A 15,741-nucleotide genomic window follows, 5' to 3' on the forward strand; every position below is an offset into this window, starting at 1 on the left:
TAAAAAGCTTATCTGCTTTCGCAGCTGAAAAACGTATCCTCAAAAAACGCAGCAAAAACGATGTGTGTGAATGTATCCTTAGATCACGAATAGAACAGCCATTTACAGGACATTTCATAACTTTCCCAAATTCCTATGAAAAAATATTCAGCACATTCTGCACTGAACTACTGTACGCAATTTATTATATATTTTAGTAGTCAGAGTCGGTCCATTTTATACCGACTCTGACTCCGACTCCACCAAAATGAGCACCGACTCCGACTCCACAGCCCTGGGCTCTCCTACATCAACCCTGTAAATCCCTCCTGACCCCACACAGAAACTTGCCTCATTCAGCACGATGACAACCAGCACAGCAGAGTCTTGCATACACTGAGGCCTCTGATCATGTGACCTCGACTCCTCCCCTCCTGTGACCTCATCACAGGTCCTGTGGCAGAGAATAGAACATGGCGGCAGAGGAGAGCAGGGACGGAGATGATCGATAGACCGAGGGCTAATGCGCACAGGACCTGTGATGAGGTCACAGGAGGGGAGGAGTCAGGGGTCACATTATCGGGGGCTCTGACTCCATCCCTCCTGTGACCTCATCAGTTACAAGCCTTTGCACACTACCAGCAGCACCAGCGTGCAGGCTAAATTGCAGGTGCTGCTGGTAGCAGAGCGCATAATGCCGCCCCCTGTGCATAGCAGCTGTCTGCCGCCTGAGCCACAGGCTCAAATGGCCTCATTGTAGGTGCGGCCCTGGGGGCCCTGTGCCAGCGACTCACGGGCCCCATAGCATGCCGGTGTCTCCGACAGCAAGTTGGAACCCCTAGTAAAATATGAAAAAATGTTCAGCTCACCCTTATAAAGGACTTCACATGGTCCATATGTGGAGCACAGGATTCCGTCTCTACCAGACGTGGATGCAATGAAGTAGGAAAGGTAGAAAAATCCAGCTCTCACAAAAATCCAATAAAAATATTCTTTAATAGTAATTCAATAAAAAAATATAAAATGTCATTAGGCATTGTTGTGCACAGCCCCTATAGCAGGGGTGGGGAACCTCAGCCCCCAGGGCCATTTACGGCCCTCGATGACCTTTTATCAAGCCCCCGAGCAGATTCTCAGGGACTGCATTCTTGGGCAGAGAGCTGTATTTTGATTGCCGCAAGCTCATTAATTTCTTTTTGCTCTGTTAGCACACACATGCAGTGTTCACCACTGAACACTGAAGGGCATGCAATGAATGATTAAGTCATGAATCCACTGCAACTGTCAGGATTTAATTTGTGGGCGGAGTTTGTGCGGCCCCCGAAGGATGGTTTAAATATCCAAATGGCCCTTGGCAGAAAAAAGATTCCCCACCCCTTCCCTATAGAGAGGGGTGGGAATCAAAATAACCGATTGGAACCCTTGCTTTCTCAGTGCCGTGGCACTTGCTTGTGTGCGCCAAGTAGTGACGTCGGTCCTGAATGTAGTCATACCCAATAGGGAAATATGGTGAGAAATGACCAGACTATTAAGAGAAGAGGCTTTTTTCCCCCATTTTTAATTTTGCCTTTTAATTTTGCCTTATATACAAGTCATTATACAGAGACAAACACATGGGCCATGCACACAGCGAACAAATCTGTATGACAGTGTTCACACCACCAAAAGACTGAAACACAGAAAAACACAGTAAAACAAACGCATAAAAATATCCTGTTGTAAAAAAGTAACAGTAAACAGCAAGTGCTAGTAAAAAGATAACAAAACAGGGTATTTGGTTGATACGTTTTTAGCGGCAGTCCGTCCCTAGTGTTCCGTCTACGTACATATTAGTATTAATCGCCCCGTTTGTGTACACGTTCTGTCTATCCTCTCAACTCCACTCTCGTCTTATCCTTTTTGACAACACTGTTTAGTTAATGAGATGGAATAAACTATGTCTATGTTGAAAACATCTTTAGAATAAAAAAAATACTTGCATAAACATATAAGTTGGAGCCATTTTACAGTCACTCATTTACACATCGCAAATTTTACAGCTACCCATTTACACATTGCAAGGTTGAGATACTATAGTTCTCTCCAAACTAGAACAGAGTACTTCTGGGAATAGCACCCAGCAAAGATACCTGGTACCAACTGGTGTTGGGACTTTCACTTGTTGTTTTACCATTCAGATGTGGCACAAATAGTCACAAACTCTCTTGTCTCTTCTTCATCTATTCAAGTTGTAAGGAGAAGAACCAGGTCAGGTGTACCTTTTCCGTGACGGATCCGGAACTGTTGGGGCTGTCACCTTTGTTGCACGGGGGAAAGCTTAAGGTCCCGGACCAGTTGCTGCACTCAGTGACAGGGGGCGCGGCTAAGCTTAAAAAGCCGCGGCGCGCAGGAAACAAGTCACACTTGGTGGGAACGCACAGCGCACAGGTGGACAGAGAGTGCTCCGACATCAGAACATCGTGTCAGAGCAGGCCCAAACCTGAGGGGCCGCAGTGCCACAACCAGAGACTGTCGACAGACACTTGTCCTGTGTCCGCCGACAAGCACTGACACCACTGTCACTGCGGCTACCGCTGACACCCCTGACGCCACTGATACCGCTGACCGTGAGTCATATGGCCCATGGGAGGAACATAGACATGTGCCTGTACTGGCAGGAAAGCCAGGTGATGCGTTTTGAACTGTGCCCTGATAAGTCCGCATACAGTCGCCGCACAGTGTTAACCTCTGCCCAGGATAGAGACTTAATCCACTCCGTCCCTTCATCCCCTGGACCTGGGACAGTCGCCAGGACCACAAGGAATGACCGCCGTCACCAGGACCCAGGATGCCATCTTCTCTAGGACAGCGCCGCACCCCATATGCGCCACAGCCTTGGCGTCAACGCTTACACCCTGGACTCCAACTGCTGAAGTCGCTGGTTTTATAAGTTTATTACAACTAAACTGATTGCCTTGTTTACCAAACCTATTTTTTCTTGGTTATAATACCTCCGCTGAAGTAAGCCTTTTCCCCACTTCTCCCTGCATGGAGTATCCACTGTATAATTAAACCCCTCTTTTACCCTTGCTCTGCCTCCGGTCCGTTGCTGCATCCAGCGTTCTTGCTTAACCTTATAAAGTGACAGCATAAGGATGGTGTTTTCAGTTTCAATCAGAAAAATCAAGCATCACTAGGTTGGTACTGTAAAGCATAACTGAGGATAGCATTTTCAACCAGTCTCTATTTCTGGCATGTTTTGGGAGGCATTAAAGCTGGTCTTGTTAGGTGCAAGAATAAAGCTCATTGAAATATAGTGTTTATTAACAACTGTGTTCTGTGTTAATAAACAGTTAATAGTGTTTATTAACTGTTGTGTTTTGGAGACTAAAGCTGTGTTGGGGTCCTGGGTTCAAATGCCACCAAGTTTAAAGGACCTTTAAACTCACTATACACTTTAGACTGATATCGGCTGAATCTGCTGATATCTACTGGTTCAATTGTCACTATAATGCAAAAATGAGGCCCCAAACAATTGATTGTCTTGGGAGCTAAAGATCTGGCAAGTTTGATTTCGGACTATTGACCTTTTTGTTCTCCCAGAGACAAGCCAACACCAGACACATTTTTTGGCGGCTCTCTTGTAGAGAACACAGGAACTTGTATGAGAAAGCCATCCGAGGTGGCAACTGGTCAAACAAGAGCCATCTAAACTTTATGGAAGGCTTAAATTCACAGTATTTAAGAGTCTAGATGGTAGTATTTCTACACATAGTGACACCTTCACCTGTAGAGATATTTCTTTACTCTAAATCAGTCCTGCGAAATGTGCAACATGTGGACCACATGCTGCTCCAGTGTGTCCTGTGGACTGGGAAGACCAAAGAGCTGGATACAGTAGTGTCCCACACCATGCAGCAATTCCCTGCTCAGTGTCTTACTTTCACTGGTATCGGCATCCACAAGATGGAACATCAATACCCAGGGTCCATTTTACATCATTAAAGGGAACCTGTCACCTCGTTTTGCTGCTATAAGATATGGCCACTGCCTTTTGGGGCTTTATCTACAGCATTTTATAATGCTGTATATAAGCCCCCGATCCGACCTGAAAGAGAAGAAAAACAAGTTTTATTATATTCACCCGGGGGTGGTCTGGTCCGATGGGTGTTGCAGGTCTGGGTCCGGTGCCTCCCATCTTCATGCGATGTCGTCATCCTGCTTGCTTCGTGCCACGCTCCTGCGCAGGCGTACTGATCTGCCCTGTTGAGGGCAGAACAAAGTCATGCAGTGCGCAGGCACTGGATCTCTCTGACCTATCCTCCTGACAAGGATGGAGGTCCACAGTGGCTATAAAAATCCTCCCCATGCCCAAAACGAGGCCATAGAGTTAAACCCCGAGGCTCCAGGTCGAACTTCACCACAGGATCATGACAACATGCTGTCTATTTCCTTGTAATCCTCCTTGAGATGGTTCTACTCCTTCATTGGAGTCCAGCTGTGTTTAATTAATCTGATAGGACTTGATTTGTAAAGGCACACACCAGTCTATATAAGACCTCACAGTTCACAGTGCATGCCAGACCAAATGAGAATCATGAGGTCAAAGGAACTGGCCAAGGAGCAGCTCAGAGACAGAATTGTGGCAAGGCACACATCTGGCCAAGGTTACAAAAGAATTTCTACTGTACTCAAGGTTCCTAAGATCAGAGCACAGTGGCCTCCATAATCCTTAAATGTAAGAAGTTTGGGACCACCAGAAATCTTCCTAGACCTGGCCGTCCAGCCAAACTGAGGAGTCATGGGAGAAGAGCCTTGGTGAGAGAGGTAAAGAAGAACCCCAAGATCATTGTGGCTGAGCTCCACAGATGCAGTAGGGAGATGGGAGAAAGTTCCACAAAGTCAACTATCACTGCATCCCTCCACCAGTTGGGCCTTTATGGCAGAGTGGCCCGACAGAAGCCTCTCCTCAGTGCCAGACATATAAAAGGCCGGATAGAGTTTGCTATAAAAACACATGAAGGACTCCCAGACTATGTGAAATAAGATTCTCTGGTCTGATGAGACGAAGATAGAACTTTTTGGTGATAATTCTAAGCGCTATGTGTAGAGAAAACCAGGCACTGCTCATCACCTGCCCAATACAAACCCAACAGTGAAACATGGTGGTGGCATCATGCAATGGGGGTGTTTTTCAGCTGGAGGGACAGGACTGGTTGCAATTGAAAGAAACATGAATGCGGCCAATTACATAGATATCCTGGATGAAAGCCTCTTCCAGAGTAGTAACGAGTGAGTATACTCGTTGCTTGTGCTTGGGTTTCATAAGTGTATGAAGGCTGTCGCGACATCATACTATGTGACAGGCTGTAGGGACATCATAATGTGTGAGGTGCTGTGGGGATATCATACTGTGTGTGTGAGGTGCTGTGGGGATTTCATACTGTGTGAGGTGCTGTGGGGACATCATACTGTGTGAGGTACTGTAGGGACATCATACTTGTGTGTTGGGACATCATACTGTGTGAGGTGCTGTGGGGACATCATACTTATGTGGAAGGGACATAATACTGTATGAGGGGCTGTGATGCATCGAACTGTGGCTGAATAACGAGCAGTTTGATATAAACGTTCTAAAAAGTCAAAAATCATAATGGTTTTGATTAGCTGCTACAGTTAAGTATAAAGGTTTCAATAAGTCCTATCATAATCATAACATGTATTGGCAGTAGCTCAATATACTTAATTCTACTCAATATTAAGATAAAAAAATAAAATAATAATAATCAGAATTATGTTGGGCAGGTTGGTTTGGCCCTCCACAACAGTCAGGGTCTCTCATGCGACCTCTTGCGAAAATGAGTTGCCTACCCCTGCTCTAAATAGTTTCTCCTTTTTTATAATAATTTTATATAAAACATTTTGCAGTACAATGGACTACATGGTGGAAAGTTACTGGCATGAATCATTAATGAAACTGTTGCAAACTTAATTGGAATGAAACGTTGAAGAGGTCCAGTAGGTTATCATCATTTGGCATGTGTGACTTAATGTTGAAGTGTGGCCTCAAGTAGGTCACGATAGCTCTGCAACAATATTACTATTATTATTATTATTATTATTTATTGTTATAGCGCCATTTATTCCATGGCGCTTTACATGTGAGGGGGGTATACATAAAAACAAGTACAATAGTCTTAAACAATACAAGTCATAACTGGTACAGGAGGAGAGAGGACCCTGCCCGCGAGGGCTCACAATCTTCAAGGGATGGGTGATAATACAGTAGGCGAGGGTAGAGCTGGTCGTGCAGCGGTTTGGTCGATCGGTGGTTACTGCAGGTTATAGGCTTGTCGGAAGAGGTGGGTCTTCAGGCTCTTTTTGAAGGTTTCGATGGTAGGTGAGAGTCTGATATGTTGTGGTAGAGAGTTCCAGAGTAGGGGAGATGCGTGAGAGAAATCTTGTATGCGATTGTGGGAAGAGGAGATAAGAGGGGAGTAGAGAAGGAGATCTTGTGAGGATCGGAGGTTGCGTGCAGGAAAGTACCGGGAGACGAGGTCACAGATGTATGGAGGAGACAAGTTGTGGATGGCTTTGTATGTCATGGTTAGGGTTTTGTAATGGAGTCTCTGGGCAATTGGGAGCCAGTGAAGGGATTGACAGAGGGGAGAAGCTGGGGAATAGCGGGGGGACAGGTGGATTAGTCGGGCAGCAGAGTTTAGAATAGATTGGAGGGGTGCGAGAGTGTTTGAGGGGAGGCCGCAGAGCATGAGGTTGCAGTAGTCAAGGCGAGAGATGATGAGGGCATGGACTAGGGTTTTTGCAGATTCTTGGGTGAGGAATGAACGGATGCGTGAAATATTTTTGAGTTGAAGTCGGCAGGAAGTGGAAAGGGTTTGGATATGTGGTTTGAAGGAGAGATCAGCATCAAGGATTACTCCGAGGCAGCGAGCTTGTGGGACTGGGGAGAGTGGGCAGTCATTTACTGTAATTGATAGGTTCGTAGGGGGGGTCACGTGAGATGGGGGAAAGATGATGAATTCTGTTTTGTCCATGTTGAGTTTCAGATATCTAGTGGAGAAGAAGGATGAAATAGTGGACAGACATTGAGGGATTCTGGTTAGTAGGGAGGTGATATCTGGTCCAGAGATGTAGATCTGTGTGTCATCAGCATAAAGATGATACTGAAAGCCATGAGATTCTATGAGCTGTCCCAGGCCAAAGGTGTAAATAGAGAACAGCAGGGGCCCTAGGACTGAACCTTGTGGGACTCCGACAGATAGGGGGCGAGGTGAGGAGGTGGTGTGTGAGTGGGAGACGCTGAATGTCCGGTCTGTTAGGTATGATGAGATCCAGGAGAGGGCCAAGTCTGTGATGCCGAGGGATGAGAGGGTCTGTAATAATAGGGAATGGTCCACTGTGTCAAAGGCAGCCGACAGGTCCAGGAGGAGGAGGACAGAGTAGTGTCGCTTGCTCTTGGCAGTTAAGAGGTCATTGGTGACCTTAGTAAGGGCAGTTTCAGTGGAGTGGTGTGACCGGAAGCCAGATTGTAAGCGGTCGAAGAGGGAGCAAGAAGAGAGATGGGAGGACAGTTCAAGGTAGACGTGTTGTTCCAGTAGCTTGGAGGCGTATGGGAGAAGTGATATAGGGCGATAGCTAGATACAGAGGATGGGTCAAGAGAGGGCTTTTTGAGGATAGGTGTGATGGAGGCATGTTTAAAGCTTGAGGGGAAAACACCAGTTGTTAGTGATAGGTTGAAGAGATGGGTTAGGGTTGGGATGAAGACTGTGGTGAGGTTTGGGATGAAGTGGGATGGGATCGGGTCGAGTGCACAGGTGGTGAGATGTGATCTTGAGAGTAGAGTGGAGAGTCGATCTTCTGTAATGGTGGAGAAGTTGGTTTTGAAGGTGGAGGGCTGGGAAGTCGGGAGGAAGGGCTCTGGGGGTTGTTGACCAAAACTGTCCCTGATGTTATCAATTTTCTGCTTGAAAAATGAGGCAAAGTCTTCAGCTGAGATGAGTGGGGAGGGAGGAGGTGCTGGGGGGCGGAGGAGAGAATTGAAGGTGTTGAATAACTGTTTAGGGTTGTGAGACAGGGAGGATATGAGAGATGAGAAGTAGGTTTGTTTAGCTGTGGCGAGTGTGGTCTTGAAAGTAGTGAGGGACTGTTTGAATGCGATGAAATGCTCGTTGGAGTGGGATCTTTTCCATCTGCGCTCAGCAGCCCTGGAAGCTCGCTATTATATGAAAAGGCTATTGTGTATTTGTGTCACTTCAATTCAACAACACAAATGCCTCTCACATACAATGCATGCAGTGTATTTATCTGTTACTCATCAATGTGAACTACAACTTCTAAAATTTATTCAGCAATATTCCGAGTCTAGAGGAAACACAACGTACAGTCTATAGTTATATAGATCAAAAATTATGTGCAGATTTATCTCATAGTATACCTTTATAATATTCAGACTTCTGTATATAGAGATCAAAATTCCCTGCATAAACAAAGAATTAGAGGAGAACATGTGGCAACCTGCAGCTGCCACTAGGGGGAGATTAAATGTTTACAGCTAGCTATAATAGGCTTTTACATTCCCTCCCTGGTGGCTGCAAGCATCCAGAATGTTTTATTGTAAAGGAAATCTGTCATCAGGTTTTTACCACCTCATCGGAGAGCGGTATAATGTAGAGAAAAAGTCCCTGATTCCAGTGATGTGTCACTTACTGTGCCTATTGCTGTAGTTTTGATAAAATCACTGTTTTATCAGCAGGAGATTATCACTAAAGGGCTAGGTAACCCGCTACCATGTAGCCCTCCACACTTTGTATAATCACGCCCCCACCACTGATTCATAGTTTTCTGCCTATGCAGAGCTCAACATTTAATGAACTGGTAGATCTGCAGCAGATACAGGGATTTTATCAAAATTGCAGCAAGCTGCCCAGTAATTGATGTATCATTGTAATCAGGGTCTCTGGCCATATATCATGCTTGTCTCAGATGGAGTAGGAAAAAACTGGTGACATATTTCCGTTAAAAAGGACCTAATATCAAGAAAGACCTCTGTTTTAAATAATAAAGTTTTACCAAAGTAAGCGTAAGAGTTGAACTAATGAAAGTTAAAAAAGAAAGCGTGTTTTTAATATAGCCATCTGTTATGCAAATAGGTTCATCCTCTTTGACTGCAGTCTCATTTTGGCTTAAAGTGGATAGGAAAGTATATAAAGGAAGGCACACACTGGATGCTTTCAAGTGCCATTTTTTTTTAAAGATCTGTATTTTTTGATTCTGGCTGTTTTCAAACTCTAAGTGTGGCATTTTTTGTTTGTTTTTTCAATTTGTGGCATTTTATGCCCATAGAAGGCCATTCTTTCTTTATTGCTTAAAAAATGCATGCAATAAAGTGACTTTTTTTTGTTGTTGTGCTTTTGTTGTAGTTTTGACATTACAACTTTTTTCCTTAGAAATCTTTGATTGACAAATGACAAAATCAAAAGAATGCTGTAAATACAATTAAAAAAATAAATAAAATAAAATAAAAATGATAAAATGACAGATGGAAAAAGCATTTAATAGGCCAAATTCACACTTTAGTTGCTCTCTGAGCCAAGCACTAAGTCGGGGGGTGGTTAAGGTACCGTATATCTTTATCCACCAAAATGGAATTCAAGAGCATTCCTGATATATCTATCTATCTATATAATATAAACTGAGACTAAACGATGATCGTTTGGAATTTGCTTCTATTCCTTTCCGTTGGTGTCCATTTTTGTTGGATAAAAAAGAATAGTCAACACAAATAGAAGGACACTCATGGAAAGGAGATAAAATAGGTACAAACATTCACCCCTGTCCATTACTCTTATTCTAGTAAATGGATAAATTGGGGGCACTTCTGAATGCTATTTTAAAGGGTAAAGATACACCCTTGGAAATGGACTCATGTCATATGTCAAACAAAGATGGGGGTTATGCTAGCAAGAGCAATCATAGATCTACAATTTGTGCCAAAATATTTTGTCCTTTTCAGCCTTAAGCATTTCCAATAATTAAAAAATAAAACAGGCCCAAATTCTAAAGGAGCGTCATCCGAGTTATCACATGAAAAAAATCTCACGTGTTTGTGTTGTGGACGATAGGTGAAATACTGTTGAAAATGATTTATGTTAACATATTATTATTGTTCAAATATTTTTATTGAAGTTTTAAAACATTTTCAAATGTTACCATATTATAACCTGTTGAACCTCATTTTATTTTAGGGGTCACAAGGACGACTAGTGGGCGACTACGCAAACTGAGCAGTGATGTAATTAGTCCAAGTAAGTGTCTGTTCTGTTTTTGTACTAATATCAGGCAACACAGAAAATTGTTAACATGTTCTGAAAATCAAGAAAACTGAAAATATGGTAAGCATGAAATCTGTACTGATGTCAAAATATTACTTTCTCCTCTCACAGTCCAGGAAGGTCCACTTTCACAGTCCTTCTGACTCAAGTAGGCGGGTTTTAATTATTAATGAAGCCAAATCCCTTATCTATCTTGGATGAAAGATTTTCCTTAAACCTTAAATTGTTGTGGGTACCATCTCTTTACTCGACTGACAACTTTGTACCGTCCCGCTAGGCTTCCTGCCCCCCGCCCCAATACTTCTTTTTGCTTCTATTTTGTTCTTGTTTGCGTCTATCTAAGGCTACTTTCACACATCAGGTTTTCGGCGTCAGGCGCGTTCTGGCGTCGTGCCGGAGCGCCAGATCCGGCAAATGTTTTGTAAAACCGGATGTGACGGATCCGGTTTTCTGCTGGATCCGATCCGTCTTGCACTTGACAGCCAAAACCGGATCCGTCTCATCCGGTTCATCCGGTTTTCGATCCGTTTTTCAACGGATTATGCCAGATCCGGTTTTTAAAATCGCCCCTTGTGGCCTTCCGAACGGGATTGGCTACTGAAAAACTATATATAGCGTGTTCCTACAGCCCTTCTTTGTGGTTAAAACTAAAAGAGAAAGAGCGCAATAGGGTCTTACCCAGGTAAAAGGGATATAGTTCAAGCTATTATACTCACCAATAGCAGGAGAGTTTGAGGCATAAAGGAATAGAAGTCAAAGCTGCTGCACATCCAAATGGCCACTCCGTGACCATAAATCATCAGATATCAAAGAAATAATTTTCGGATTAACCGTGCGCTGCTAGACAAAACGACTCCTTTCCAGATTGTGTACTTGTATACTTTTATTTTCCCAACGCGTTTCGAAGTTTCAAACTTCTTCCTCAGGGGATGATATGTACAAACAGACAGAGTAGCTCCCAGTTTTATACATACAAATTTCAAATATTGGCGCCAAAGGTCACATGTTACAGGGAAAGAATGTCAAAGGTCATCAGTACCAAAAAAATGTACAAAAAAATGTTTAAAACTGCATTGTTTCTACCTTAATACATTCTCTTAAAATATTTATTTGCAGGTCATAAAAAGAAAAAGAAGAATAAGCGAAAAAAGCAATGAAATAAATATATAAAAATATAAAATGATAGACCTGTGCTAGAACTTATAAAAAAAGCAAGAAGGAGCAGTAAATCACAGCTCAAACCATCATCCTAAATGGGCGTTCTCTTTCGTCTGCCCATTTAGGATGATGGTTTGAGCTGTGATTTACTGCTCCTTCTTGCTTTTTTTATAAGTTCTAGCACAGGTCTATCATTTTATATTTTTATATATTTATTTCATTGCTTTTTTCGTTTATTCTTCTTTTTTCTTTTTATGACCTGCAAATAAATATTTTAAGAGAATGTATTAAGGTAGAAACAATGCAGTTTTAAACATTTTTTTGTACATTTTTTTGGTACTGATGACCTTTGACATTCTTTCCCTGTAACATGTGACCTTTGGCGCCAATATTTGAAATTTGTATGTATAAAACTGGGAGCTACTCTGTCTGTTTGTACATATCATCCCCTGAGGAAGAAGTTTGAAACTTCGAAACGCGTTGGGAAAATAAAAGTATACAAGTACACAATCTGGAAAAGAGTCGTTTTGTCTAGCAGCGCACTGTTAATCCGAAAATTATTTCTTTGATATCTACAGCCCTTCTTTGACAGGTTGTAGAGGAGAAAGTACAGGTTGGAGAGAAGAGCAAGTTACTGGCGAAGATGGATGTTGTGATTGGAAATATTTTGAAGAATTTGGCGGATTTTACAGCGGAGGCGAATCGTTTGAGGGTGATTGTTCTGGAGAAGGAGAGAGCGAGACAGCAGCGCATCAGGCATCGTAGACGACGTTTGTGGATCCACCCCATCACAGCCAAGAGAATGACGCGTGGGGTCTATTCTACACTCTGCATGGACCTTAGACGAAACCCGGATACATTTTTTGGATATGTTCGGATGAAAATGGAGAATTTTGATTACTTGGTGGAGCGCATTGCACACCTCATAAGAAAAGCGGACACCTATTGCCGCTTCTCTGTTTCACCCGCAGAGCGTCTGATGGTGACTTTAAGGTAAGCCACATTTATTGGATGTGCTCGCATCAGAGCACACTTTCACTGCAATCTTGTTGGTGGTAGTTTGTATCTCCAAGTGTTATAGCTGAGTTTTTGTATGTAATGCTGTGATTTTAAACTAATTGATTGTTTTTTTACCCACAGATTTCTTGCAACTGTAGAATCCCTTTCGTCACTGCATTTCCAGTACAGACTCGGGATTTCCACCATATCTGGAATAGTGAAGCACACATGCCATGCACTGTGGGACTCCTTAGCTGAAGAGTTTTTACCAGAGCCCACAACAGAGAGGTGGATTGAAATTTCAGAAAAGTTTCAACAGATATGTCAGTTTCCGAACTGCTTGGGCGCTGTGGACGGGAAACATATCCGCATTGTAAAGCCAGCTGGATCGGGATCAGAATATTTCAATTACAAGAAATATTTTTCAATTGTCCTCATGGCCATCGCTGACATGGAATACAAATTTATTGCTGTTGATATTGGGGCCTATGGTCGATCAAATGACTCTCAAGTTTTCAAACTGTCATGGGGCGTAAACTGTATGGAAACACCTTCCAGTTCCCACCCCCTAGACCGCTGCCGCAAACATCTGGTCCACCTATGCCATTTGTCTGTGTAGGGGATGAAGCCTTCCAGCTGTCAGAACACCTTTTGAAACCGTACGGTAGCAGAGGATTGTCAAGAACAAAACGCATTTTTAATTACCGCCTCACAAGAGCAAGAAGAATGGTTAAATGTACCTTTGGTATTCTGACAGCCAAATGGCGGGTCCTATTGACTGCGATCAACCTCAAGACAGAAACTGTGGACGAGGTGATCAAAGCTTGCGTGGTACTCCACAATTTTGTTTTCTGCACGGAACCCATTTCCATTGAGGACACCTCTGAAGAAACCACCTTTCAAGATTACCATGACATTACCACTAGAAGTTCTGTGACGGTTTCAGTAATGAGGGACAATTTTGCACTATACTTTATGTCACCTCAAGGCAGAGTACACTGGCAGGATGACAGAGTGTGAAAGATTTGTGCCCTTAACCAAACTTGTGTACCTTCTGTACCAACAGTATATACCTTTGCCAACCAAAGTTGGCTATCTTGTCATGGTCTTAATATTTTTACCTTTAGGCCACAGGTGTGTACCTGGTTGTGTTTTATGCAAAGTATTTCACCTTGTAACAAAAGTTGTGTACATTGTTAGGAAATCACCAACAATAAACACAACTTTTTAGGTGAAATACTTTGCTTCAAACACAACCAGGAACACAACTGTGGCAAAAAGCTAAAATTTACCCACAGTTATATACCTGGTTTTGAATACCTTTTTACCTTTGAAATACCCTGTATTTAACCTTTTTTTTAAACATAGTTCGCCGCAGAAAGAAATGACAGACAACCATTGTAAAACGATAATTTAACTTTTATTTAAAATTTTTTTTTTGTAAAATGTTTTTAAAGTTAAAAATACTTTTTTAATAAAGGTTTGAAACCAACTGGCCATTTTTATTACAAAACACACATTATAAATCGGTGTAGTGTGGGGTGGAAATACTGCTGGAGGGGCTGCTGGGCACTTCGACACTGGGAGTGTGGAGAGAGGACTGGGATCGTGGTGTGGAAGGAACAGTTAGAGGTGAAGGTGTGGAAAAAGCTACAGAATGGGTGGACATGTGGGAGGCAGAAGAGGTGGTGGGCGGTGGAGTGGAGGGTTGGGCAGGGACTGTAGGAGCAGATGATGTTGATGGAAAGTTGTATGGGGAAGGAGTTTGGTACGGGGCAGGTTGCTGGAAGTGGGGAGGTTGCTGGTACTGGGGAGGTTGCTGGTACTGGGGAGGTGGCTGGTATGTAATAGGAGGGGGAGGATGGAAAGTGGCTGGAGGGGGTGCAGGTGGAGGAACTACTGGGGTGGGAGAAGGAGGTTGGGAGGTAACGTGCTGGAGAGCACCGTGGCATGAATGCATTACATGTATCTGCTGGCTAGGATAGAGCGTTTCCATGCGCTCCACAACAGACCTGAAAAAGGTGTGGTTTGGCGAAGATCTTGCTTCTGAATGCATGGTTTGCAGAAGTGTCTTCACCTCCAGAATGCTGGAGTTGATCTGCTGAAAGCCTGCGGAGATTTGCCCTGACAAGACTTTTAGACAGTTCTGGAAAGATGCATTCAGATGCAAGAACTCTGGCGCATAAGTCTTTTCCTGACCCCTCTGCCGCTGACGCCCAGTACCCGCAGGTGTACTAGAGGTGGCAGGGGCAGAAGGCTGGGGTAAAGGGAAAGCGATCTCCTCACAGCAGCTTCATGTAATGTAGGCGGCCACAATGCTCCTGTGCTGGTGGATGGGACAGATGGGTCGAATGTGTGGGAAGGCTGGGAAGGTGCAGATGTCCCGGGGCGGTCGAAGTGTCCCTTGGTGCCGGTCTCCTCAGGGATCGCCTCAGAAGGGTCCAATCGTGCTCCCGAGTGCTGCTCACCGTGCTGTGGAATAAAGAGAAAAAAAAACAATTAAAATAGTGACATGGCATGGCCCTGGCAGAAAAAAAATTGTTACATCTAAACATTTTTTTTTCACATGTGGTGTGTAATATTTACCTTCTGGTGACCATTGTATCCCGGAGGAACGACAGGGCTTGTGCGTACTTGTACTTGCTCCTGCGTCCTCCAGATCCACTCGGGGCCCGCATCTCTTTATTGAACTCCTTCTTGAAACGATCCCTCACAGACCGCCACCGCTTCACAATTCTGTCCCCTGAAACGAGAAAGGACAAAGTGGTTAGTATACAACATCAGTGTTTCCCAAACTCCAGTCCTCATGGTCCCCAGGGGTCATGTTTTCAGGATTTCCATAGTAAATAGAAATCCTGAACACATGATCCGTGGGGACCACGAGGACTGGAGTTCGGGAAACACTGGTTTACATCAAGCAACCGGTACTGTATATACTTACGCTCTTTAATCTGGGCCCGAGCATCGAGGTCCTTCCAGCAGGCCACAAGGAGCGAACAGATTTCCTCCCAGAGTCGTCGGGTAACAATCAGGTCAGCATGGCGGCGGTCAGCCATATTCCATAGCGGCTCCCTTTCTCTGACGAGATCGATGAGGTGGTCCACATCAATTCCTCCATCCTCACCATCTGAGTCGGGAGCACGCAGTGAAGGCTGTTAAAGTAAAATAGAAAAATAGCAAAATTAGTCACCACACTTTAAGACATGAAATAAAAAGTGTACCAAAATTTAACTTAAATATTATACTTACACGCTGGTGACCGCCGCGTTGCTG

At 43.7% G+C, this 15,741-nt stretch overlaps 1 protein-coding gene across 1 annotated transcript in view; it reads left to right on the forward strand.

Moving 5' to 3' along the window:
* Positions 1–15,741, forward strand: part of SEPTIN9 (septin 9) — a 452,544-nt gene that overhangs the window by 104,413 nt on the left and 332,390 nt on the right. Inside the window, exon 2 of the mRNA XM_073555419.1 lies at positions 10,225–10,284. Coding sequence (XP_073411520.1) covers positions 10,225–10,284 — 60 coding nt within the window. The remainder of the gene's footprint in view (positions 1–10,224; positions 10,285–15,741) is intronic.

This window comes from Dendrobates tinctorius, unplaced genomic scaffold, assembly GCF_039654945.1.
Source record: "Dendrobates tinctorius isolate UK_male_01 unplaced genomic scaffold, ASM3965494v1 ptg000223l, whole genome shotgun sequence".
Taxonomy (NCBI): domain Eukaryota; kingdom Metazoa; phylum Chordata; class Amphibia; order Anura; family Dendrobatidae; genus Dendrobates; species Dendrobates tinctorius.